A 26,734-nucleotide genomic window follows, 5' to 3' on the forward strand; every position below is an offset into this window, starting at 1 on the left:
TTTCTACTATAAACGTTTTTCATAATTAATTACCTCCTGTTATCTCTCAAACAAAAAATAACATTAAAATATCATAAAAATAATTTTTTAAAAAAATCAAAATTTATATTTTGAAAATACCGGAAATAACGGTATGGTAATACCGGAAAATACCGGGAATACCGGGAATACCGGAAATACCGGCCGGTATTGAATAGTGAAAATACCGAAAAAATACCGGACTTAAAATACCGGCGTGGTCTCCGGTACCGGTAATACCGGTAATACCGCCCGGTATTTATCGGTATTTAAAACATTGAAATTAACAAACCTGCATCTTAACTTGGTTGCAACCATTGATGCGCTCAACGCATTGCCTACACCCCGGACACCTTTGCCATTCATTCGATTTCAAAACATGCTCAAAAGCGACGTCGTTTTGAGCTAGCTTCTTCAACCTTCAAGCAAATAGTACGTCCTTCATGCGGCCATGGAACACGGACAAACACATCTTGTCAAATTTGTATCCCCACACTCGTTCAAAATCAACTCCCCGCACTCAGTGTTTGGGCAATAAATTCCTTCAACTTTTAACATACTCAATTCAGATAACACGTCGCACCATTTTTCAAACACTTGTGGTGTGATTTTGGGACGGCACGACAAGGGTTTAAGATAGCGCGCGTTTGCAGGTCATAGCAGGACATTTGATGCGTGACACGTTTGCCTCGAGTTTCACTTGTATGTATTTGATCATACAATCGGTGCAAAAAGGATGACGACGACCACATCGTTTAGTGTTGTTGATCAATTTGAAGTTGGGGAGGATGTCGGATTCCAAGCAAATCCCGCAAGTGAATGTTTGAGCATGTTGATTATGATCAATGCAATAATTGAAGCAAGTAATAAACATGGTATATAGCATACTTATAAAAGATCTTTTATATTACTATTAATCTTTATATATTATTATTAATCTTTTATATACGAGTAATAATTGAAGCTGACAAATAAAAGATCTTTATATTATTATTAATCTTTTATATACGAGTAATAAACATGGTATATAGCATACTTATATTTTTAACACAGTCTTGAATCTTAATCATCATATATATTTTGCTTTCTAAACATGTAACGTTTAGTCGCCGATCGATTGTTACTTTAACTTTTTAAGAGCACTCATGGAAATGGGAATGGCCTAGAAATATAAGGGGAGACCGTGAGTAGATTATCCGATCGAATTGTAAATAGTAGTTTGGTGATGATTCAGGTTCTTGGAAATGAAACCTTAATGGTAATACTAATTACTTTCCCGATGAGTGATATCAGATCTAACTATGTGCGAGGAATTGCCCTATTGAGATGTTGATTTTTCTTTTTTGCCCCCTGAATTGAGGATAACTCGTATTTGGAATATACCATGGTGCCTAGAAGTCAATGTACTCATTTGGAAAACGTTGGAATAGGATACTTACATGATTTATTGTAATACGGGTGCAGAAACAATAAGCCATCTCTTTAAGGACGGTAAGATAACAACTAGTAGAGTGGAGAAAATTGTTAGTAACTTGGCTCGAACTCAACATTCTCAATGCGTATCCCACCAACATTCTAGACTTGTTTCACGGTTACATGTGACGAAGAAGTACACGAACAATGTCCAGTTAATATGTTCCAATTGGCGGTGGGTTTTTTTTGAAGGTATTGGAATAATGTTCTCTTCAAAGGCAACAATTCGTTTAGCACAGACATTTTTCATGATATTTATTCTTTTTATTATTTTTTTGATTAATTGTCATAGTAGAAAAAATAGCTTATTATGGCCAATATGACATATTTACTTTTTTTTTTTTAACGACAATAAATATTACTCGTATGTATTATTAGAAAACATCAACTAACAAGATGCTAGTAACCAAAATGCAAAACTTAGACATACAATACAATAATTACTAACTCTAGAGTAATCTCGAAACTTTAACTACAAATGTTGTAAAATGGCTTAAAAAAACTTATGTGAATTACATAAGACCCAAAATATAACAAGGGCCTGTGGCGATGTACTTTTTCTGTCTTTTGTTTCTTCGCCAAAAAATAATATAGTTGTTCAAAAAAACTCATATACATGACCAAAAGATTAATGCTCGTTCCAATGACAAATTTTGCTCGCATAATACATCAACCATTTTTTTTTATTGAGATTAAAAATATATATATATTTTTAATATTAAAAATACTAAGCGATAATTGGAACTTTATTATAAAATCGTGTTTTTTTTAGAAAACTCCTTGAAATATTAAACTAAATAACTTGAAGTCTATTTTTAGATGCATTAATATAAAGTTAAGAATAGAAGAATAATATAGTAACAACTATAGAAATTTTTATGTGTATAAAACAAGATCAGAAAACCAAACTTGAAAGACAAAGATTATTCTTGCCAAAAATGTCAACCATAACCGTTCCAACAGAAGTTCCTCCTGTTTCCGATGACGTTGAGCAGCTTCGTAAAGCTTTTGAAGGTTTGTGTGTATATATACGCAATTTCATCACCATTTTTTAAAAATATTCTTTTTCAAAAAATGTATCAATCTTGATTATCGATTGTCTTTCGTGTCCATGGTCCTGTGTACATGTTCGTGAAATTTTTGGCCTCATTTGTTAGTTTTTCGTATATATCTTCCTGAATACCCGATGGATCTGTAAAATGAAATGAATATAACAATTTATTTGTTTACAATATTTCATGATCTTGCACAAATTTAAAATGTGTTTTTTTGATATGCAATGATATATCTATCTATATAGATACCAAGTTCATTATTTCATTGTAATATGTTTCTATGAATGATTTAGCCTATACGTGACACGTTAATAAAGAATTGTAGCAATGAAAACAAAAGTTATGGTAACGGTATAAACAAATCTATATGCAGCAAACCATGAAAGTTCGGTTGTATAATTGCTCATGTGTTTGAAGTATAATTGTTTTTTTTTTCTAATGAATTGTATTGAACTTCTGGCTGTGTTGAAGGATGGGGAACAAATGAGGGTTTGATCATTGAGATCTTATCACACAGAAATGCTGAACAACGTAAGCTTATTCGACACACTTATGCCGAGACTTACAATGAAGATCTCCTTAAAGCGCTGGACAAGGAACTTACACGTGACTTTGAGGTACAATTTAACATCTATGATAAATGGAAACATATATGTGATAGTAGAATAAGGTCTTGGATTCAAATCCAACTGTTATAGAATGTTTAATACAAAGTCGATTATATTGGGGTGTAGGGGGTGCTTGTGAGCCTGACCCACCATTTATAAGGGCCCATTATTTTTTTAAAAGTTTTTTGTATATATGTAATTTTTAGTAGAGGATCTTCAAATTAGAGGGCAATGTACTTCACGAACTCACAATTCAAATAATATATAAAATTAATTAATAGATACTTTTTACACCTTTTGTCAAAACCATTTTGCATCCGTGCCCTACTGTCATTTTCGTGTAAAAGGTATCGTTTCGACTTTTAATTCAACAATATTTATGTAATTATATCTTATTATCTATTGATTTAGGAGAACCTATAGTAAATTTTTTAAACGGCTAGGACTTGAAGAACCTATAGTTTAGTTAGATTTTGTCGAATGAACTGTTGAACATTCTTGTCATACACTTATTTATATTTAATATATATTATATATATATATATATTAGGTATACCTAAAAATTATTCATCCGGTAATCAAAAATAAAAAATGAAAAAAGTTGAAGAGACTTAATAAAATCTTAAACCGGGGCTTTAGATAACAAGTAAAAACATTCTCATCCACATTGCTCTTATGTTAATGAATGATAATGTTGAAGATGTTGATGTTAATAATGTTGATGCAAACGTGGAATATTTTTTGTCATACTTTGTTTTTATTAACGTCAAAATCATTTATCGTCGTCAATATCGGTAACATGTGACAATTTTTTTAATAAAGAAGGGAATAAAATGAAAGTGGTAACCGGCAACTTGTTTCTTAGTCGGTTGCTTACATTGCATAACTCATAAAACAAAGTTGGTTACAGTACATAGCTAGTCGAGTAGTTGGTTATATTACATAACCTTTTGGTCATATTTGGTTACACTCTCATGCATTAATCCCTATATTTTACTATTGACTCACTACTTTAGAGTTTAGAGGCCAAATTTTTTCCTTCAAGCCAGGCCTTGAAATTTTTTAACATTATCAGAGACAACACTAGCTTAATGTAGAATTTTGTTACAAATTATGTTAATCACAAAAGTTTATAAAGATCAAGATTTAAATATTATTAATGAGTTAATTATACCTATATCGTTTTCCATTTTTGTCTAATTGAATATTTATTTTTATCCAATTTGATCATCAAAAGATGGTGTTGTGTCAAGTATTGAGTAATATTTGGGTGATTTTCTAAACTAATATTTTGTACAGCCCACAAATTGGTTCCTAACTACTACATCAATCTATTAAATGTTTTTGTAACAATGAAAACAAATACTAGGACTTTGGGCGGAGTATTATTAATATGTTGTTTTGAACTAATATGATTAGAGGATTGTCCTCCTGTGGACACTTGATCCCCCTGAGCGTGATGCATATTTAGCCAACGAAGCAACAAAGAAAGGGGGTAAAAGTGATCAAGTTCTTGTTGAGATAGCTTGCAGCAGGTCTTCACATGAATTGCTTCTTGCGAGGAAAGAATATCATGCTCGTTACCAGAAATCACTCGAAGAGGATGTCGCATCTCACACAACAGGGGACTTCCGAAAGGTACACATTTTTGCTTATAAAGTAACATAACATTTCTAGTAATCAAGGTGGCATATGTTGATTATGAGTATCGGTTGATTTGCGTCGGTGTTTGATCTCAAATGGGTCAAATTAAAAAATCTAGTGAAAAAAGATGGTCTAAATTAGTCGAATGGGTCAAATTGGTTAAAGCAAACCCAACACCCATTTTTAGTGCATTCAGCCTTTAAATCACATATATTCAAAGATTTAGATCATGATTTTTACTTTTTTCCTTGTTTATTATCGTATATACTTGATACATACTATAAACAAAAGTATATAAAAAGGATAAAAGAAAATACATCTACAAACTATCCCGACCCATTTCAACTCTCTTGTTACGAATTATCTGCATGAATGCTAGTCTCGATTTTGAAAATTTTTTTTAAAAAAGTTTTCAAACTTAAGAACTTTAAAACAAGTAAAGTCAAACTTGGAACCTCCGACCCTTTTGTAAAATGTTGTAACCTTGGTTACGTGGCAACATTTGGAAATGGCGAGAGCTTCCAAGTCCGACCAATTTACTTGCTTTACGATTCTTAAGTTTGAACACCTTTTTCTACAACACTTCTTCCAAAAACGACACTATTTATGCAAAAAATTCTTCTTGTAACCAGCTAATTTCCATGTTTAGTTAATACTTTGTGAATATGATTGTTTTATCTAGTTGTTATGGCCCTTGGTGACGAGCTACAGATACGAAGGGGATGAAGTGGACATGTCGCTTGCAAAATCAGAAGCCAAGTTACTCCACGATAAAATTATAGATAAGTTTTACAACGATGACGATTTCATCAGAATTCTCACTACAAGAAGCAAAGCACAAATCAGTGCAACACTGAATCATTATAAAGATGAGTTTGGACAAGAGATTAACAAGGTATGTCTATGATCACGTCTATGATAATACTTTACAATTTTCCTTATAACTAACTTGAAATTGCAGCATCTAGTAAAGTTATATTGATATGTAGGATTTGAAAGCTGATCCAAACGACGAGTTTTTAAAGTTACTACGAGCCATTATTAAAACATTGACTAATCCTGCTAAGTACTATGAGAAGTTGGTAAGGTTAGCAATCAATAGACAAGGGACGGATGAGACTGCACTAACAAGGGTTGTTGCTACACGAGCTGAATTTGATATGAAAATCATAAAAGAAGAATATAAAAAACGAAACAGTGTCTCTCTATATGAAGCCATTGCGAAAGATACTAGAGGAGACTATGAAGACATGCTTCTTGCTCTCATCGGTTCTAGTGAGGCTTAAAAACAAGCTTAAAATCGTTTCTAGTTTACCGATATCAGAAAGTGTACGTATGTTAACTATGGGCGTATGTGTTTGTTGCCCACACTTGAAAATGAGCATATATATAATGTTAATAAATTGCTTTAATTGTTTCTCTTTTGGCTTGACCTAATACAAATCAAACCATCTTGGATCAGGTTAAGTGTGTTTTGTTCCAATATAAATAATAAACTCCAAAACATATTAGTTTAGGTCACATAAAACATATTAATGTAGGAAGTGCACTGATGTATGCAACTGAGGCAACCTAACAGATCGGTAGCCCAGGATTGTTTAACCTTGCAAGGTGGTCCGGCTTGGTGAAATAGACATGTTTGTGAAGATGCGGCCTATTTGCACCTGGACACAAAGATCCTATGAAGCATTCTTGACTGGGGGACACCAAAGGGCTCGATCACATTGATCTGGTTATCTAGGAACAACGTTCAAGTCACATACTTTCAAATTTTGTTTCAATATAGACCACCCAACTTAGCAGGTACAAAATTAGAAAGCTTTCCGTATAAGACATGATAGATGGATTTTCTTTGCAATATCAAGCCATGAGTTGCACCAAACAAAGTCATACGATCCATGTCAATCCATGTCAAGGTATCTACTCCATGGTCTAACTGAGTTATCCCACAAGTGTTTCCAAATTAATTTCTTGGTTACCAAAAATAAAGTTTTTCCCGATCCGATCCGATTCTTAAAAGATCCTGACTCCTCACCTCGCTGATCCCATCCTGATTGCTGAGTTCTGCATAACCTTGCCTTGTAGAGAGTACTCGGATCGACTCGGGAAGTTTTGAAACAGTAATAATAATTATTATTATTATTTATATTCGTATGACATTTTCATAAACAATCAAAAAAATATTTGTAATAGATTATGATTTTATAGATACCTATATATAAATTGGATCTAGTAGAGTATTTGTAAGAGTGATAGAAACTATAGTATAGTAATAGTAATATTATTAATAGTAATAATAAATATAGCATAGTAATAATAGATACTAATAGGGATAAGTGCCCAGAAATACAGTCAATTAATGCTCAAAAGTTATTGTGTGCACGAACTCTAGGTCAACTTTATTGTGTTCACGAAACTTGAAGTTTTGGTTATTGTGAACATAAAACAGGATTATAGCTATGTGGGACCGGTTACTTTCACGTTGACCCGTTGACTGCTTACGTGGCATGCACACAATAACGTTTTGAGATTAGTTTATGCATACAATCAGAAAAAACTGATTATTTTTTTTCAAACTTGTCGGAAACTGCAAATACTCGCCGGAAAACTTAAAAATCCGATTAAACTTTCGTTTCTCCAAAAATCAACCGCGAACAAACCCTCAACAAAAGTTAAACCTATTGAGACTCGCCGGAAAATTTACCAGCTCGCCGGAAAAATTAAAATCACCATAATTTTGTTGTTTATTCGAGTTTCGACTTGAAACCAACACCAAACCGCTCAAAATTGTTGTCCGAAACTCGAAGAAACAACAAAGTTATGGTGATTTTAAATTTTCTGGCGAGTTGATGAATTATCCGGCGAGTCTCAATTGGTTTAACTTTTGCCGAGGGTTTGTTCGCGGCTGATTTTTGGGTATTTTGGTGCCAATTTCGTAGTCTAATTCGAAAAAAACGAAGGTTTAATCGGATTTTTAAGTTTTCCGGCGAGTTTGAAAAAAAATAATCTGTTTTTTTTTAATTGTGTGCATAAACTAATCCCAAAAAATTATTGTGTGCATGTCACGTAAGCAGTGAACGTGAAAGTGGTGACCGACTAACTTTTGACTCGGCCACTTTTGCATGCTATAGGACTATTGAACAAGTTTCCTGAATAGAATAAAGCTGACCTAAAGTTCGTGCACACAATAACTTTTGAGCATTAGTTGACTGCATTTCTAAGTACTTATTCCATAGTAATAAAACAAATAAATCTGAAAAGGTAAATGATATGTAAAACTATCTAAATGTTACAATTTAATTTTGCTTTTGATTCAATAGTTGTTGTTTTTTTAATAAAAAATTTAAGGAGTTGTATTATTATTTGGAGATTATTATATATTATATATATATATATTGCCGGTAGAGCAGAGAGAAAAAAAGAATGAATTCTCTCGTTTCTGATTGGCTGAGAGTTTTATTTTCTTGTATTCTGATTGGTTGGATTATATTTAAAAACTATTAAATGTCATTTTTATATTTAGTAACAACTGAATTTAAAGAAAAATTATTTAAAAAAATAGATTTAAATTCTTAATGAGTTAGAATTACATTCATAAACTTATATTTCTGTAATACATTTGTACATTAAAAAAAATCAAAAAGCAAATTATATTTTGTTTGTAGCTAATAAATTTATCAATTTATATATAGTGTTTATTTATCAAAAATGATTATTTATTTTCCCCCACTAAAATAAACATTAAATGAACTAATATTAGATACATTCTTTTTTGTTTTAAGATTATAAAATTAATTAAAAAGCCTTTAATCAAATAATACGGTACATGTGTTTCTAAAATATTTATTAAGTTATTTTTGTTTAAACTTTATCCTCGTGACATTTTACACTTTAGTGAAATGGGCTTAGTATAATGGTACGTGTGTTTCTAAAACGTTTATAAACTTGTTTTTGTTTATACTCCATCCTCGCGACATTTCATTATAAGAGAGTTGAAGAGTCAGCCCTAATTCATTATAAGACTTTATCTTATTATTGTCATAAAGTGTTTTGTAAAACGGATTGAATAGAATAACCCAAGTAATACAATAATATTTTGACTACTTTCAAATATTATATAACTAGATGTTCATTACCAAAAATATATGTTTCTCTTAAACAACTCATTGAACTTACAAAAAACTATCAATAATATCATTAACAAACTTAAAATTTTGATTGGCGGGTCGACTTAACAACTTGAAAACTCAACCTGGACCGATCCAAGAAATCATGTTGGTAGGTTAACGGGTTGAAAATCTCTTATAGTTTCAAGTCGGGTTTTAAGTTGAGTCAATTATTTACAGTCTGACTATTGTCTATAAACAACTTAATCATACATTTACAACATTTTAGCGGAGTAATGTATATGACCCCTATACATACACAATAGTTAATATTTATTAAAACTATTTATGGTATATGTTTTTCAAATTATAATTATAATTTTATTTCAATAATAATATTTTTAAACTAGAAAAGGTCATAAATCCTCTTTATGTTTATTAAACCCATTCTACATATACTATACTTGAAATTGTACAAGTGTTTGAAGATTATCTTAAATGTATGTTTGATTTCATACTAAACATCATTTTTTATATATGATTAGACGTATATTTTTTGCAATGTCTATTATATGTACATGTTATTATGTAAATTTTAATGACCAGGTATTAAACTAGGGCGGGTTGAAATTTAAGATCAGACATTTCAACCTGCCCCGACTCCGGTCGACCCGAGTCGACCAGACTAATACATGGGTTGGCGAGTTCACAGACCCAGCTTATTTTAAATTTAAAATAAAAATATCAAATCAACTTTTTTGTGGTTTATAAAAGGTATGTAGATATGTAAATAACGGCTATTGTTAGTAAAGCTGTCAATGAGTTCGAGTTGGCATGTTGATGGGTAAAAAACCTGTGACCCTGACCCAACCCATTAAAAATTTTAGGTCAGAATTTTCAACTCTTGCCTACAACATGTCAACCCAAACAAACTCATCAACTTGAAAAAAAATTTGGTTTGGTAGGTTAGTAGGTTGAGTTTTGGGTTGTCGGGTCAAATAGGCTGGCGGGTTAACGGGGTTGGTGACTTAAGGTGGTGGGTTGATTTCAGGTCAAATGGGTTGATGGGTCGACCTGTTAAAAAAATATTATATAAACTTAAAAATATTTTCACATTGGAGGGTCGACCTGTTAACCCAATAGGTCAACCGCAACCTAACCCGAAAAATAAGGTTAGTGTGTTGGCAGTTCGAAATTTCACAACCCTAACTAGGTTATCTTCGTGAGGGCTCCAATTCTAGTTTCGGAATGAGTCGAGTATTGACAGCCCAAATTGTTATGGTGGTTAATCGGGTCAATCTGTATCGAGTTGGCTTTGGGTCAAGTACTCAAGTGCGTTTGACGGGTCAAATATGTTATTTTCGGGTAACCCGATCACCGATCGGGTATTAATCTAGTTATTATTATTATAAAAGTCATCACAGGGTGATGTAATAATAAAAAGCGAAAGATTGATAAAATGGCAAACTATAGGGTCATGTAATGAAATTTTCTAAAAAAATAAATATAAATAAAATAATATTATTATATTATTATTATCCCCCTTCTCCGCCAACACCCTATATATATGCACATCACGCTCTCTGTAAATCCCTTTTCTTTCTTTCTTTCTGCTTCTACATCTATACATATACAATTACGCATATATATTTCCAATTCCCAATTCAATTGAATAAAAAAATCCCAAAAAACAAATTAGGGTTTCTGAATTCACTATCAAATCCTCTCAATCACTCTTCAATATCCTCAACATATAATAGATACAATCGATCTATATCTACACACAATCAGGTACGTGTTTCCTCAGGCAAATTTTCAATTTTTTTTATTGCTATATATAATTATGTTTATATTTTTTTTATCTTGTTTATAAATTGTGTTTATTTTTGGTAATCAGGGTTTTATTTTGCTTAGAAAATTAAAATTTTTAGGGATTTAGGTGTACATTTCTGTTTAAATATATTTTAAGTTCAAAATTCATGTGCTTTTAGTGTTTGGTTTGGAAATTAGGTTATGTAAACCTTAGACTTGTTAAAAAGCTAAAAAATTTGATGAGAATATGTTCATAATCTGTTAGAAATGTGAAAAGTAATATTTTTCCGTTCCAAATAATCGTGTGCTTCTGGTCATGATAAATGGATGTAGTCTATTTTGTTTTCCGTAGTACCGGTAATATCAGAAAACTCAGAAGAAAGCATTAGAAGAAAGACAAGAGTCATGGATGTAACTAAATAAGTAAATGTAAATGTAACACCCAATGGCGTCTTCCACGGGTTTTGGGTCTCAATAACTCGACGGTGTATGGGGGAGGTTGAGATGTACACAGCCCTACCTCTACCTAGGTAGAGAGGTTGCTTTCAGGTTCTATCTAAATGATAGAAAAAAATGCCCTCCGCCTTTGAATGGGGTGAGGATTGAACCCTTGACCTCTGTCTCCAGAGGCAAGGATGTTAACCACTTGATCCATGACAAGAGTCATGGATATAACTGTCATCAGACATCACTAAATAAAAACTAAAAGCTGCATTATTTTTGTTAATAATCCCAACGAGCCCTTTTGCCCAACAGTACCCAAGGTGGCCCATTGACGCAGTGACCAAGAAGTTGTGGGAAGAAATGTGTTTGAGTAATATTTTCTGTTATTTTTAACTCTTTTTTTTTTAAACTGGATGTATTTTAAACTGGATGTGTTTGAGTAATATGGCTGAATGAACCTGGATATTGGAAACATGACTGTTGATTAGCGTTTTACAGTGGCTGGCTTTTTGTACATGTTTCTTAGACATGCTGTAGATATGGATAAGCATCCGGAGGTGTATGTTTGTTATTGATGCTGAATTAAATTCTTGTTTATGTTGCAGTTTTTTATAAGAGATAATGGATTCCAATGCTGGTAATACGTCTGAAGATGGTAGGGGAGCTGATGACAGGGATGAAGGTAATGACAATGGAAATTTTACTTTTTAGCTGCAACAAGTTGGTAGATTATTAATTAATATATGTATTGTTGATTGTTTTGAAAAAGTTAAAAAAATAGAAACTTTAAGTGTTAAAAAATGAAAATTAGCAAAAAATAAAAAGTGTTGTACGTTGTGCATAGAAACTTGTACAATCAATTTAACTTTTTAGTAAATATAATGTTAACCATATAACTTGCCAAACATATTTGTAAAAAGGTACGGGTAATAACTTGTTTGCACTTGGAGAGGTAGCCCAGGGAGTAACTTACTATTATTTGTTACAGTCGAGAATTGTGAGTGGTGAATTTGCACGTGAAAATGATGAACTTAGACACTAACAGAGATGATGGTAAATCTAACATTTAGAATATTAGGCACGTTCATGCCCATGATTTTCAATTTTAGATGGGTTTATTTCCTGCTTTTGGTATACTGTTTTGTAGAAATTTTCTTACAATGGATGATTGAATTCCTGATTAAAACAGAAGAATTTGAAAGGAGGAGAAAATGGATGATATATCTTATGTGTGTGTAACTAATGTGCCAGCATCATACTCTGGTGGTGGTTGGATGTTTTAGAAAAATCAACTCTGCTCTTCTCAGTTCTTTGTGGTTGCTAATGACACTACTTATAGTTCTTAAGGCCTCAAGAGTATAGCTGTAACTTAACTAAGTGAAAAGCTAATACTGAAGTCTTTAGATGGGCTTAAAGATGTATCATTTGCATTCTACTGTTCTTCACATGCTATAGGGTTTTAAATTTTGATTTGCAGATGATGATGATGAATATGAAGAGGGTCGTGATGGCAGCCGTCTTTTAGAATTTATGTTTGGGAATATTGACGGGGCTGGTGATCTTGATATTGATTACCTTGATGAGGTATTTATTTGTTTTATATATATATATATATATATATATATCTGTTTATGCATTATTTGTGTATATATATATATGCTCTATATAATTCTTCTATGTATGTGTATTCCACTCTTTGTCTCTTCACATCCGGTTATATATACCAATATTATAGACAATCAGGGTGCCTAAATCAGTGTTTGTTTCTCAGGATGCAAAGGAGCATCTTGCTGCACTAGCTGACAAGCTCGGTTCTTCGTTAACAGATATCGATGTACACAATTACTATCTGTTTGCCTTAACTGCACTTTAAGAACTTTCACCATTTTGAGTCTTTGGTTTAACTCTTTGTTATTTTCACTTTTATATTCAGTTGGCAGTAAAAAAGTCACATACATCTGGTGATGCTGGTGAACAAGGTAATGTTGTAGTTCAAGAAGTCTCTCATGCAATTTTTTATTTTCTCAGTGATAACTGATAACTTCATCTGCACAGGATATTGTAATAAGTAGGCTTACTAATGTGTTAAATCTACGACTTTGAATTAAGTATATCATGACTGGCTATGCAACATTATAGTTAATGATTATCTAATCCCACCTCTTGTTCGACACTCTTAAGCAGATTATGATTTGAAGGCTGAAGATGCAGTAGATTATGAAGATATTGATGAACAATATGAGGGACCAGAAGTCCAAGCCTTAACTGAGGAAGATTATCTATTACCGAAATCTGATTATGTTTCTGCAGAAGCAGTAACAGTAGCATCAGTTGCATCATCTTCATTGTTCGATGATGATAATTATGATGAAGAGGAAGAAGAAGAAGAAGAATTACAGAAAGAATTTGACCGGGTGGATGATAAAGACCAATTTCCAACCACCACATTACCAGGTTCAAGGATTTGTAGAATCACATCTTAGCTTTTCCGTCCTCCACTCCTTTGATGTTTAAGTATCAAAAAAAATTGAGAAGCCTTCTGATTAATACATAAAATGCATTTAAGGAGTAATAAGAATTTGGACATACAAATAATGTAATAACGTGAGTTCATTGGTTTATTTTCTTAATAACATAACTTGCTTTTTCTTGGCTTATAGGTGAAGTTGTGAATGATCTGCCAGTGCTTTCTCAGGGGAAATGCTCACCAGTGAATGGTAGTGGTGTGCTTGAGATAGACAATTCAGATCCTGATGTTGTTGAAGTTCAGAAGGTTAACACATCTATCTCCTGTATCACATTCTCTTATATAAGTTATTATCTATACTACAAACTTTCTTCTTTTTCCAATTTTTGTTACATTGTCTATGCACTTTGATCTTATTGTTCATTGTTTTGGATATATATATATATATATATATATATATATATTTTGCAGTGGCTAAAGAGCCTATTTGCCATCTAAAGTATGTCACAGGATAATTTTGTCAATAAAGGTCACAAAGTGAAATTTATCACCCTTGTATTCTTTTTTAATTCAAGGCAAATGTTTAGTCAATAATATAAACTGTACAGTGATAAAACAATTAAAAACTACTGTAAAACATGGGTGATTTTTGTCATACTTGGTAATAAATATTTAAAAAATTCACCTGATGCTACAATCTGAGAACACAATTTTATTAGTGTAGAGGTAAACACTTGAGGAAGACAGATAGCTTTTTGATGAGCTTTTAAACTGTAACATGATTTCTGACCAGCAGTGGTATCAAAAGCAATAGATTGATGGCAAGTTTAGTCTTTTGATGTGTTTTGGATAAATTTGCCTCTTCAGATTTGTTAAAGAGCACCTTATGAAGAATTGATAGCTAGTTTACTCTTGCTAGATCTGGTTATTAGCAAGTGTTGGGCATGTCCCTTGAAAGTGATCATATGATATTATATATATTTCATCCAGATAATTAGTATTAAAATAGGCCACAGAGGATGGTGTTTGGATGTGATTCTGCCGTTTGAAGTTTTAATAATCAAATAATCAGATGTAATAGTCTGACAATTTCTGATTGTTTAGAGATTAAATAAGATTAGCTGACCGCAAAAGACATTTATGTGAAGATAGGAAGACATTATGTAAAACGGTGGTAAACCTATCTCTATTAGGCTAAAAGGAGGGGCAAATAGGTAAATCTATTTTACTCAGATATAAATATATAATCCAATTTTATCATGCTGGTTAACCTTTAAGTAGTCAGCTACTCTGTATCAGTATTTGTTTATTCAAATATTAGAAACTGATTAAGTTGCAATTATAAGAAAATCAGTTCCAATTTCTAAGTTACACCTTTTAATAGGTTGCTTTTTGTTTGAAGCAACTTAAAGATAGTACAAATGGATTTCCCAGTAATATACTTGCAAATAACACACAACGTTTACACACTCTTAAAAGTTACATATTGTTAGATTTCTTGACGTCTGTGTTGTATGAGATTGGCAGCTCACATTCCTGATGGTACCATCTTTGTACCTACAGTTCATGATGCCATTCCTTTTTTGATCCAGGAAGTCCCTTAATTAAACTCTATTTGTATCAACAAATTTAATTGGTTTGTAAATTTTCTGATATGATGCTTTGTTGAGATAAGTGTGTTTAGCTATATGTCATCTCTTCTATCTTGAATGCATGTAGTTGCTAGTTGGATCTCTACAATAATGTGGTACTCATCTCATCATTTTTGTTTTTAGGACGACACTAACCTTTTAGAAGAGCTGCCTGGAGCCAATAGTTCAACACCCCTGCCTGTCCTTTGTGTAGAAGGTGGAAATGTGATCTTACGATTTTCAGAAATTTTTGCTATTCACGAGCCTTTAAAGAAAGCAGCAAAGAGGGAACATTGGTTATCTGTTCCAAAAGGTTCTGATTTCATTCTGAAAAAAATCAGAATAAGTTTCATTGATTATGCCTGATAATTTATAAATGTGGTTTTTTCTTCTATGTTTTGCTTGCCGGCAACAATGATGCATGCTTTTTGTTGGTTTTGCTGATGAATCATGTTTCTTAGTACACCGTGTCATTGGCCAAATAACTTGTTATTTGTTTCAAGTATACTATGGATGTTAGATCGTTGGTACTTGTAAGGTGTTTAATGTGCATTTTCATAGTGATTACACAAGTTTGCAACTTGGAGTTGTCATAGTAAACATATGTATTTTGATATGTGAATTCTGTTTTTGGTCAAAGTGTTGCGTCAGCTGCAGTTAATTAATTATTAGGGCTAAGAGAGTAATATATCAACACCATCTATCTTAATTTTGAAAGCACACCTTGTTTTTTTTTCCTTCATAAATTTCTGTTCAGTTCAATATATGTATTAGTTTCTTAAATAATCAGGTTTTCCAAATGCTTAAACTAAAGATAGTCCATCTATCAAGAAACACATCCAAACACCATCTCCTACTGTATGGTTTAATATACATATCTATTAGAATTTGATTATGCATCATCATGTAATCACTTCCTAAACATACTTTGAACACTCTTTTAAGTAGTTCTCTTAAACTTTGCATCTGGTAATATGCTGTGTGTTTGTATTACAGAAAAATACAAGACCATGGATGTATCTGATATCGTGGAGGAGGATGAGGAGGATTTTTTAAAGGGTTCCTTAGAAGGTTATCCCTTTATAAGACATACACATGTAGTTGAAGATGATTTAGCCTCATTCGATGATGATAAAGTAGAGCTTCCAAATTCTGATATCAATGAGGATGAGCAAAAAGACTGTTCTCACGTTGTCCTACCATTGAATGAAAGTACAGACGACTATCTTCCTCTTGATCAGCAAGACTGGGAAAACAGAATTATGTATGATTCACCATCTGTAAGTGAAACTTCTGATGGAAGTGAACTTTCTGGACCCGAGTCCGATTTGTTGAAAGGACGATTGAAATCTCAAACACCGGTTGAGCTAATTACAGATGAGGAAGACCATGGTCTTTTTTATCGAAACCGATTTGTTTCTGTCGAACCATTTGGTTCTAGAAAATATCCAAAATCATACAGTTCTTGCGAAGAATCTGTATATCATCCCCAAGTTTTGCGTTTAGAGTCTCGGTTGGGAACAGATAATACAGTTGAGAGTGATACCATTAAGCGATTTAACAAGCTTACTTTACAAAATAAAGACTTGCTAAATGGGTTATGGATGGAAAGAATAGTGTGGGATCCACATCAATCATCCTCAAAGGCGAAATTACATCTTGATCTTCAAGATGAACAAATGCTTTTTGAAGTTGTAGATGACTATGATGGTGAGCATCTTGATCTTCATCTTCACGCTGGAGCCATGATTTCAACTTGCTCTGCCGAGTCAGCAAGAGGTGATTTATTGGATGTACATGGTCACGGAGGTCAACTGGGAGAGAGATTTAATATTGCCAATGATAAGTTTTATTCGAACAGAAAGTCCTCCCAGCAACAGCTGAAATCACATTCTAAAAAGCGTGCTGCGCATGGTGTTAAAGTGTTGCATTCGATACCTGCACTTAAGCTACAGACGATGAAAGCCAAGCTTAGCAAGTAAGAACAAATCATTAGTCTGAAATGGGTCAAGTGAATTTGTTTTATCATTTTTAGAGCCAAGCTTTTACTGGAATTTTTGATGTCCTGTGATACGTTAAATGCATATATACGTAAGGTAACAAAATAAATGATTTAGGATTATGTCTGCACTGAAAGTACATTCGGGTTTCTTTTTTGCGGCTTTTTGTTAGACCTGTTAAAGGCAACATAACCCGAGTAATCCTATTTGATTCGTTTTCCCTAATGCTATCTATTTTCTCAAACATAATCAAGTTCTTGTCAATTCAATAATAATATATTGATTTTTTTAAATAAATAAAATGATTTAGGTGTTGATGTGCATTAAAATCACACTTTGGGGCTTTGGCCGAGTGTCAACCCGTTCATCGTTTTCTATTTTTCTCCTGTACCTGTTAATGACAAAACATAACCCAAAATCGGCTCTTTTTTTGTGCTATTCTTTATTTAGCACTTCAACCTGTTAGCGAAAAACATAAACGGAATCGATCCATTCATTAACAAATGGATAGAATTAGCCACCGGCTAGATTTTATCCCATGCCTAGTGGTATTATTTGTCTAATTTCTTGTAGCAGCTGGAATGGACATACTGTGACTAATGATTATTTTTTTCTATGTGCAGTAAAGAGATAGCATATTTTCATAGACCAAAAGCTTTGTGGTATCCTCATGAAAATGCTGTGGCACTTAAGGAACAAGGAAAGCTGCTCTCAAAAGGATCAATGAAAATTATCTTGAAAAGCTTGGGAGGGAAAGGCAGCAGGCTTCATGTGGATGCCGAGGAGACGATATTATCTGTTAAAGGCAAAGCTACTAAAAAGCTTGGTTGGTCTTCGTTTCTGCTTCTTTTTTGGGTCTTCTGTCTCTTTAATTTAGAACTAGAATGCTAAAAAGATAACCCTTTCCTTTCCATTTTCATCTGGTAGATTTTAAACTATCCGAACCCGTGAAAATAATATACTCGGGAAAGGAACTTGAAGATGAAAAATCTCTTACCGAACAGGATGTTAGACCAAACTCCGTGCTGCATCTTGTTCGTACAAGAATACATCTGTTACCCCGCGCCCAAAAGCTTCCTAGTGATAACAAATCCTTGCGTCCTCCTGGGGCCTTTAAGAAGAAATCAGATCTCTCAGCGAGAGATGGCCATGTATATCTAATGGAGTACGTCTTGTAAAATAGTTATTTAATACAGTTATACATTTAAATAATTATCTTACATATTAACTTCGTTATTTAATGGGTACCTCACATTACAGGTACTGTGAGGAAAGGCCTCTACTTCTTGGAAACACTGGAATGGGTGCTCGCTTGTGCACTTACTACCAAAAAGTAGCCCCTGGTGATCAAACTGGGGCCCAATTGCGTAGTGGTCCTAACAATTTGGGGACTGTCCTCACACTTGATCCTGCTGATAAGTCCCCCTTTCTAGGAGATATAAAGGCTGGTTCAACCCAGTCATGTCTTGAAACAAATATGTATAGAGCTCCAATATATCCACATAAGGTCTCATCCACGGACTATTTACTAATTCGCTCCGCTAAAGGAAAGCTCTCCTTAAGACGCATTGACCGGATTTATGTTGCTGGACAACAGGTTTTTTTTGGAAACTCTTGGTCATACTTTTTAAAATATTGAAAATATATATAGACTGCTAAGTCTTTTCCTTTGTGTAGGAACCTCATATGGAGGTAATGTCCCCTGGGTCGAAAGGGGTTCAGAATTATCATATGAATAGACTTCTGGTGTTTATGTATCGTGAGTTTCGTGCCTGTCAAAAGAATGGCTTGGTACCTGCCATTCGGGCGTCTGAGTTAGCAGCACAGTTTGCAAATGGGGTTGAAGTTCCTGTAAGGAAGAAGTTGAAGAGTTTTTGTGATCTTCAGGTGAGTGTTGATAGATATCATCTATTGACAAATACATGCCTGATCAAGATTTATGATCGCTTTCAACCCCCATTTTGTTTATGTTTACATTTAAATCATTGTTGTTGATGCATCGGTGTGGAACTGCCAGAGGGGTTCATGGGTTATGAAGCAGCATTCCCACTTTCCATCAGAGGAGGAGCTTAGAAAGATGGTTTCACCCGAAGATGTATGTTTTACTCCTCTTTCTCTTTCTTCTATCTATTGAAATGCAGCAATTGAAATTTAAGCTCAAGGAAGCATACTTTGGAAGTGTAACAAATTGACCATCTATGAAAAAAATTAAGAGAAAAATTTCTCCATGTTAAGATTAGTGATAGCTATGTTAATAGGCTTTAGGGGTTCCTTTAATTTTGGCCAATGGTCTTTGTGTAAATAGTTTCCATTTATTACATCTAATCTACGAAGCATGGTTGTTCAAAACATTTATTTTCATCCCGTCTACTTTTGAATTGTGAGTTATGTTTTGCCTTTTTTTTTCTTCTTTTTAGGTGTGTCGCTTTGAAAGTATGCTCGCTGGAATGTATAGGCTGAAACGTCTAGGAATCAGCATGACTCAACCAGCTGGTCTCTCCTCTGCAATGAATCAGCTACCCGCTGAAGCAATTGCTTTAGCTGCTGCATCGCACATTGAGAGAGAATTACAAATAACTCCCTGGACCTTAAGCGGCAACTTTGTTGCATGTACAAATCAGGTAACTTTCAGTTTTGCTTATTAAATCATGCAACTGAATGATTAATGTGTTATGGGTATCATGAATAATGGAAATATATCTGTACTGTGTTAAATGCATTATATCTGTACCGTGTTCAGGATAAAGGAAATATTGAGAAGTTAGAGATTACTGGGGTTGGTGATCCATCTGGTCGAGGTTTGGGATTTAGTTATGTTCGTACTGCTTCCAAGGCACCGGTCTCGAATGCAACAGCCAAGAAAAAGGTACCTGTAACTCGAGGGGTCTTGCAAGTGACAGGAACAGATGCTGATCTTCGTAGATTAAGCATGAAAGCAGCACGCGAGGTTTTTTTACTTCTTTTTTGAGCTAGTATCTTGTTTATCTTAGTGTCTGATGTGAAACAATAAGTATAAGATAGTCAAATGTGGTGCAGTAGATTAGACCATGCATATGTCTGCTGCTTTAAGTTATAATAATCACCTTCAGACTTGTTGAATATCTGGCAAGGAAATAATGGAGGAAATCAGGGTGTATAATAAAGGTCGTTACGGGAAATGGAAAAACAAAACCAGATAATCAGCTCTATTAAAACTGGTTGCAAGAGATGTTGTTTGGATTTGCTTCTATTGTATGAAGTTGTGATATCAGTGGTTTTTGGGCATCAGGAAATTTATGAATATTTAAGGGTGTGCATGACCGCTAAATAATTAGATAACTAGAAGCGTTTCGTTCGAGCTACTCCTAAACTTCTATTCTTAATAAATCAGAATTGTTACCCAAATACTAGAAGCTGATTATCGGCAACTTGGCAAAAAAAATATTTTTTAAACGGCAAATTACATTAAACAAGAGAAACTATTGGCAATATGCTAGCAGCTTGACTAACCTGATGATCAGATATTGATTTTAAATACAGAAGGTCAACCCACTCCCAAAGTAAACGATTCTTCATACTCCGTATGTCCCAAAATTTGTCAACTAGACAAAGGAGCACTTCATTGTTAGTTATGGGAATTTGTAATAATTGCATCTTGAAATACTTAAATCTCAGTTTTACCCTTTATAGTAGACACTTTTTTAAGGAATGAAATTTGGTAAAAGAATGTAATTAAATGTAGAATGGGAAAGTTGATATATTGTTTTAGAAGCAGACATTTATTTTGGGATGCATGGAATATGTAATTTCTCAACGTTATCCTATGCAACAGGTTCTTATAAAATTCAATGTTCCAGAGGATCAGATTGCAAAACTTACAAGATGGCATCGCATTGCAATGATTCGAAAGCTTTCTAGTGAACAGGCTGCATCTGGACATGAGGCTGATCCAACTACAATCAACAAGTATGCGCGTGGCCAAGGCGGCCAGAGAATGTCATTTTTGCAGCTTCAACAACAAACTAGAGAAAAATGTCAGGAGATTTGGGAACGACAATTACAAAATCTCTCTGCCATAGATGGTGAAGATAATGGAAGTGACACCGAAGCAAACAGTGATCTGGATTCATTTGCAGGGGATCTTGAGAATTTGCTGGATGCAGAAGAAGGTGATGATGGAGATGAGGGAAATTTCGAGTCAAATCATGAAAATTTAGCTAGTGTTAAGGGGATAAAAATGAGACGCTTGCCTTCCCAAGCTCAGGCAGAAGTGGAAAATGAAGATGAAGCGGCCGAAGCAGCAGAGTTATGCAGAATGCTCATGGATGGTACGTACTCCATCCTGTTAGGCTTCTATTAGAGGTGACAAGATGGGCAGGTTGGGCAGCTGGTCAAGTGATGCCAGGTTGGAACAGATCCCCTGGTACAACGGGTAAAACAGGCTGGGTCGGGTGAAGTGGACACGCCACTTTTATAATCCTTCATATAACAATTACAAATGGTCAACGCATTAATAATAATTAGAAAGACATTATTGTAATAGTGATAGCATTGTTTAGATAAAGACCGACTTTGGAGGTTTTATGCGATAAAACTTGAAATTGAATTTGGGTGACTTTCAGCCTGTTGTCACTTTCCCTTTTAGCCAAGTTCTTTCATTTTATGGGGTAAAGGGTTACCCGGTTAGACTTTATTCCACAAAAAAACTTTAGTATAAGTAATATGGTTGTATGTCATACTAGTACATGTACATGACAGACCGTATATATATTAATATCACAAATATATACAAAATGGTTGACATTTGGATTATTCAGCAGATGATGAGGCTGAACGTAAGAAGAAAAAGGTGAAAGCGGGAGGAGATATGGGATCTGTTTCTATGCAGCAGTTAAATCGTAACTCCAAAAACAAAGATAGGTTAAAGACAATCAACACAGTTGAGAAGCCAACGTGTGACACTCGACCTGATGGATCATTTTCCATCAATGAAATTGCCATCAAATCGACAAAAGATGTGTGTATCCTCTCTTCACTTTTCAGCTATACATAATTTGCTTATGTGATTATGTTTAGGGGCGTGATTGACTATTACCATTGGCTAAACTCGATTAAATAACTACTTTCTCATATAATACCTACACGGCTACATAAGATTTAAGTGATGTAACAATGTGTGGTGGCAGGATGAATTATTTCCTTTTAGGAAGAACTTTCCTGGAAAGATGAAAACCAAAAAGAAGGATGATTTTGAACAAGTTGGTTTACTGAATAAGAAGCTTAGAATTTTGAATGATGGAATGAATATCATGAAGGTTAGTGATTTTTCCGTTCTGTTACCATTTGTCACAAGAAATAAAACAGTCTGCAGTTTATATGGTTGGTTTTTTCTATGCTTTTTCTTGAAACTTTTTTTTCTTTAGCAATTAACCTGATCTTACTTCTGTTTGATTGCAGGTTGGAAATACAAAGAAAAACGCAAGAGAGAGTTTTACATGTGGAGCTTGTGGTCAGGTATGTTCTATAAGTGCCATGCCTTTCCTTTCTTGGTCAAATACGGGACCAGTCATCTAATCGACAAATGTATGATTATTCTTTTTCCAGTTTGACCATAAACTATGATAAAAATCTAACTAGAGGTGGAAAAATGGTGGATTAGGGAATGGGTCACTGGTAGTTTATCTTGTATGGGTAGCCAAGGGTCTGGTTGCTCTCGCTGACAAGAGGTTGTGCCTGAAGGTTAAATTTACCTTTGGCATGTTAAATGATAGTTTTTCTCAATAAAATAGTACAAAGGATTTATGCACTGAAATATCTGGGTGCCCTTGTCGCCCAGACGAGTTGCTTCCTTTTAAGCTATTTCTTCTGTTTTCACCATTTGACCCAATACAGATGATACAAATCAATTTGCTCACAAGACGATACAAACCAATTTGTCACGTGAGCAAATATTCATTGCGTTTTAGTAATGTCAAACTTTGGGTAAATCAAACTGGCAGATCATTTGAGACTGAAGCAAGTCTATGTGTCACCATTAAAAAATAAGAGGCTGGCTTTACAAAAAAAAAATTCACAAACAACCATTAATATACTATATATACTTTTGGTGATTTTGATTTTATCATGTTTTTTCAGTATGGTCACATGAAGACCAACAAACACTGTCCCAAGTATAGAGAAAACTCCAACATCCAAATTGAAAGTATGGATCCTGAAAAAGGGCCAAACAAATCTATTAATTTAGATTCCACTCCCAAACCACAACAGAAAAATACTGTAAAAAAGCTCATACAAAAGGGGACAAAGCTAGCCGTAGTAGAAAGATCCCCAGACGATGAGAGGAACTCATTGAAAGCCAAAGTTCTAAAAGTGAAATGCGGGCCTGCCAATAGTAACATGGCTCCCGAAAAGGCTACTCCTAGCACCTCTCAGGTTTCTGATAGACCTGTGACTTCAGATACTGAAGCCGTTAATAGATCCTCAGTTAAAGTTAATAAAATTATTTTCTCCAACAAGATGAAAACTGATGATGTGCAAGTTGATTCACATATACCCCCCTCTCTTGTGATTCGGCCACCCGTTGAGAGTAATAGCAACCCGAATCCACCTAGAAAAACAATTGTTATTAGACGACCCAGGGAAGTCTTTGATCTTGACCAGGTTAGTCAAGAAATAAGCCCAATCGAGCCTAGAAAGACAAAAAGAATGACCGAATTATCGGGTTTTCAAATGCATAGAGACAATGAAAGTGAACATTTTGTGGAAAGGGGCCGGGCTAATAGAGCTAAAGATGATAACCGGTATTGGGAATCATTGAGAATGGAAAGACAGAGAGATGAACAGGCCCGATTGTTATTTGAAGAGCAGCAAGCCAGAAAGTTACAAGAGCAGGAACTGGTTGCAAATATTAGACGCTTTGAAGAGGATATAAAAAGAGAGCGGGAAGAAGAAAGGCGCCAAAGAGAAAAAAAGAAGAAAAAGAATAACAGAAATTTTGGGATGATAAATGATTATTATGAGGATACTCACCCTAGAAGAGATGAGAGACGGGCCACTGAAAGAGAACGGTCTGCAAAGCGGAAACCTGTTTCAGATTTAGGTGGGAGGTTCAGTGTCGACTACACCCCAGCAGTGAAACGTCGCAAAGGAGGAGAGGTAATTCACTGTTCTTTTCTTGTTTTAATAAGCAAGTAATTCTGTTTAAAACTGGTACTTTTGTCAATAGTGGTTTAAGTAACTGCTTCATTAGATGTGGCAAGGTTGGTGGTTGGGCAACGGGTCAAAACGTGTCATTTTGATACTGATTGATAAGTGTGTGTTAGTTATATGCATTAAAGTTGCACCATGGAGTCATGGAGTTTCCACCTGTTTCCTTTTAAGCTAGTTGTTAATATTACCTGTTTAAAACCTTCCCAGGTGAAACACGCCTTCATTTGACCTATTTATACATAAATCAGTGAAAGTTGTTTTTGTAATTGATACATGGGTGTGATCTTTTGCTTGATAACAGGTTGGTTTGGCAAATGTATTGGAGGAGATTATCGATACACTGAAGGCAAATGAGGTGTCATTTCTTTTCTTGAAACCCGTGACCAGAAAAGAAGCTCCAGACTACCTGAGGATAATAGACCGCCCAATGGACCTGGCAACAATGAGGGAAAAGGTTAGAAGATTCGAGTATAAAAACAGAGATGCATTCAGACACGATATGTGGCAAATTACATTCAATGCTCATAAATATAATGATGGGAGAAATCCCGGGATTCCTCCTCTTGCTGACCAGCTTTTGGAGCTTTGTGATTTCTTGTTATCTGAAAAGGATAAAGATTTGACTGAACACGAAGCTGATATAGAGGACTAAAGATATGTATCATTGTAAGTAGAATTGTACATTTGCCCTGTAATTTAGTTAAAGGGGGGTAAGAGAGCAACTTTTCCTCTATTTTATGTAAGGAAATTGTATATATGTAGAGTATAGATAGTTATATGTTTTGTACACCCGTCTTGTTATGTTCTTGCTGCATGGGCAATATCATGGAGGTTGTGGTGATGAGCTGATGAAGTTATCATTGGAATACCTGGGTCGCCCTTTACTCAATTCATGTTTCACGTGTCTTTCAAAAGTTTGTATTTATTTTGAAAAGAAAATATTAAATGGCTACATACAATGATACAATGCTAGTCAGTTGCATCTATTCTTCTTCAAACTGAGAATGACTGATTTTTATTGTAATAGAGACAATACTGGTTTGGAAAGTCTCGGGTGTATTATTGGTGTTCAATAAAGTTAATTTGTGCACCTCTTAACTCTTACCAGTAACCACTATCACCATCAGTAGCTTCATGAGTGCTAAAGACATTAATTATCAATGAGCAGCAAATGACAGCAGCATGGAGATCTGCTAGATATGATGGACCGGAGCAACTTATGTCGGTGGTGATGGTGGAAATGAGGAGAGGCACTAGCGTTTCTCGACAAGTATTTGTAAATATAAGCCTAAAACGATTTTTAGTTCATTCATTGTTGAAGTTTAGATATTTCTCCATTTCATATCTCTACAATTGATGAGACCTCCTTTTTGAATTGGGTTACATTTTAAAGTATCATATATATTCAGAGAAGATAACTGTACTTGTACTCTACATGTCCACTAAGTTGGTAGTTACTTATATTTGTTTATGGAAGGGTGCTATTGAAACAATTTCTAGAGTGGAAAGCAACCCATTTGACCAGTTGGTGAGCCACCCCATCCAACTAGTAATCATGGCTAGTGACCAACCTGACCACCTTCCAAAAGGCTTGTAATGCTCACAGCTTTGAGTGTCCCCACCTAACACACGTGCATTTAGGACATCCAAAAGAGTTAGAAGCTGGAGATGTAATTCTTAGGGGACCGGATGAATAAGCTTACAAGCTGTCTGATCTAAAGAAAAAGTGGGTTAAACGGGCGGTTCCATCGGGTTTGGGGTTAAGATAACCAAAACCACTCTTGGGTCCTGTTTGTTTGTGACGAGATAAAATCGCGAATAAGCTTAAACTCGGCCTAACTTTTTCGAATAACATTCCTAGAACCAGAGCTAATAAAATTTTTGTGTGACAGTGTGTCTAAACGAGTTAAGCGTGCAACAAATTCTAAATTCAAGATGATGAAAGAAAAATTTTGTATGAGGCAAATGAGCGATATAGTTTATAACACATCTTAGATACAAATATCTACTTTTCTATATATAAAAAATAAAAAGAGTATAAATTGATGTATAGTGACATTAGTGATAGCCTAACATTGAAATATATAATACTGAGCATAAATCTTTGGCATAAATTAAGGTAAAATCAGGACTTTTCAAGTTAAAGTTAGGAGAATGTTGACCATTATTTCTTTAGATTGAAATTAATGACCAAATTCAATGTTCATTTTTTATCTTTAACCTTAAATTTTGATTTAATGGTCAATATTTTCTCAACTCTACCCCTCAAGTTGTGATAACTTGGTGGA

The 26,734-nt window shown here is 34.2% G+C and overlaps 2 protein-coding genes and 1 pseudogene across 3 annotated transcripts; 2 read left to right on the plus strand and 1 right to left on the minus strand.

Annotated features, from left to right (window-relative positions):
- Positions 1 to 301: 301 nt before the first annotated feature.
- On the minus strand, positions 302 to 892 carry LOC122610528 (annotated as a pseudogene).
- A 1,537-nt stretch (positions 893 to 2,429) lies between these two features.
- Positions 2,430 to 6,123, plus strand: LOC122610529 (annexin D2-like). The gene is made up of 5 exons (XM_043783509.1): positions 2,430 to 2,505; positions 3,018 to 3,163; positions 4,574 to 4,792; positions 5,481 to 5,693; positions 5,788 to 6,123. The coding sequence occupies exons 1-5, from the start codon at positions 2,430 to 2,432 to the stop codon at positions 6,082 to 6,084; spliced, it is 951 nt and encodes a 316-aa protein (XP_043639444.1). The 3' UTR covers positions 6,085 to 6,123.
- A 4,398-nt stretch (positions 6,124 to 10,521) lies between these two features.
- On the plus strand, positions 10,522 to 25,523 carry LOC122609690 (transcription initiation factor TFIID subunit 1). 2 transcript variants are annotated; one of them, XM_043782639.1, is made up of 22 exons: positions 10,522 to 10,695; positions 11,766 to 11,842; positions 12,638 to 12,744; positions 12,932 to 12,994; positions 13,094 to 13,139; positions 13,345 to 13,614; positions 13,821 to 13,933; positions 15,403 to 15,571; positions 16,255 to 17,236; positions 17,882 to 18,084; positions 18,186 to 18,423; positions 18,519 to 18,855; positions 18,936 to 19,145; positions 19,276 to 19,353; positions 19,676 to 19,879; positions 19,999 to 20,205; positions 21,070 to 21,565; positions 22,055 to 22,254; positions 22,424 to 22,552; positions 22,695 to 22,751; positions 23,373 to 24,392; positions 24,748 to 25,523. In XM_043782639.1, the coding sequence occupies exons 2-22, from the start codon at positions 11,782 to 11,784 to the stop codon at positions 25,096 to 25,098; spliced, it is 5,541 nt and encodes a 1,846-aa protein (XP_043638574.1). In that variant the 5' UTR covers positions 10,522 to 10,695; positions 11,766 to 11,781; the 3' UTR covers positions 25,099 to 25,523. The 2 variants fall into 2 exon arrangements, with proteins under 2 accessions (XP_043638574.1, XP_043638575.1); XM_043782640.1 differs by having other exon boundaries at positions 22,058 to 22,254.
- Positions 25,524 to 26,734: the final 1,211 nt, after the last annotated feature.

The sequence above is a fragment of the Erigeron canadensis genome, chromosome 8, assembly GCF_010389155.1.
Source record: "Erigeron canadensis isolate Cc75 chromosome 8, C_canadensis_v1, whole genome shotgun sequence".
Classification (NCBI taxonomy): domain Eukaryota; kingdom Viridiplantae; phylum Streptophyta; class Magnoliopsida; order Asterales; family Asteraceae; genus Erigeron; species Erigeron canadensis.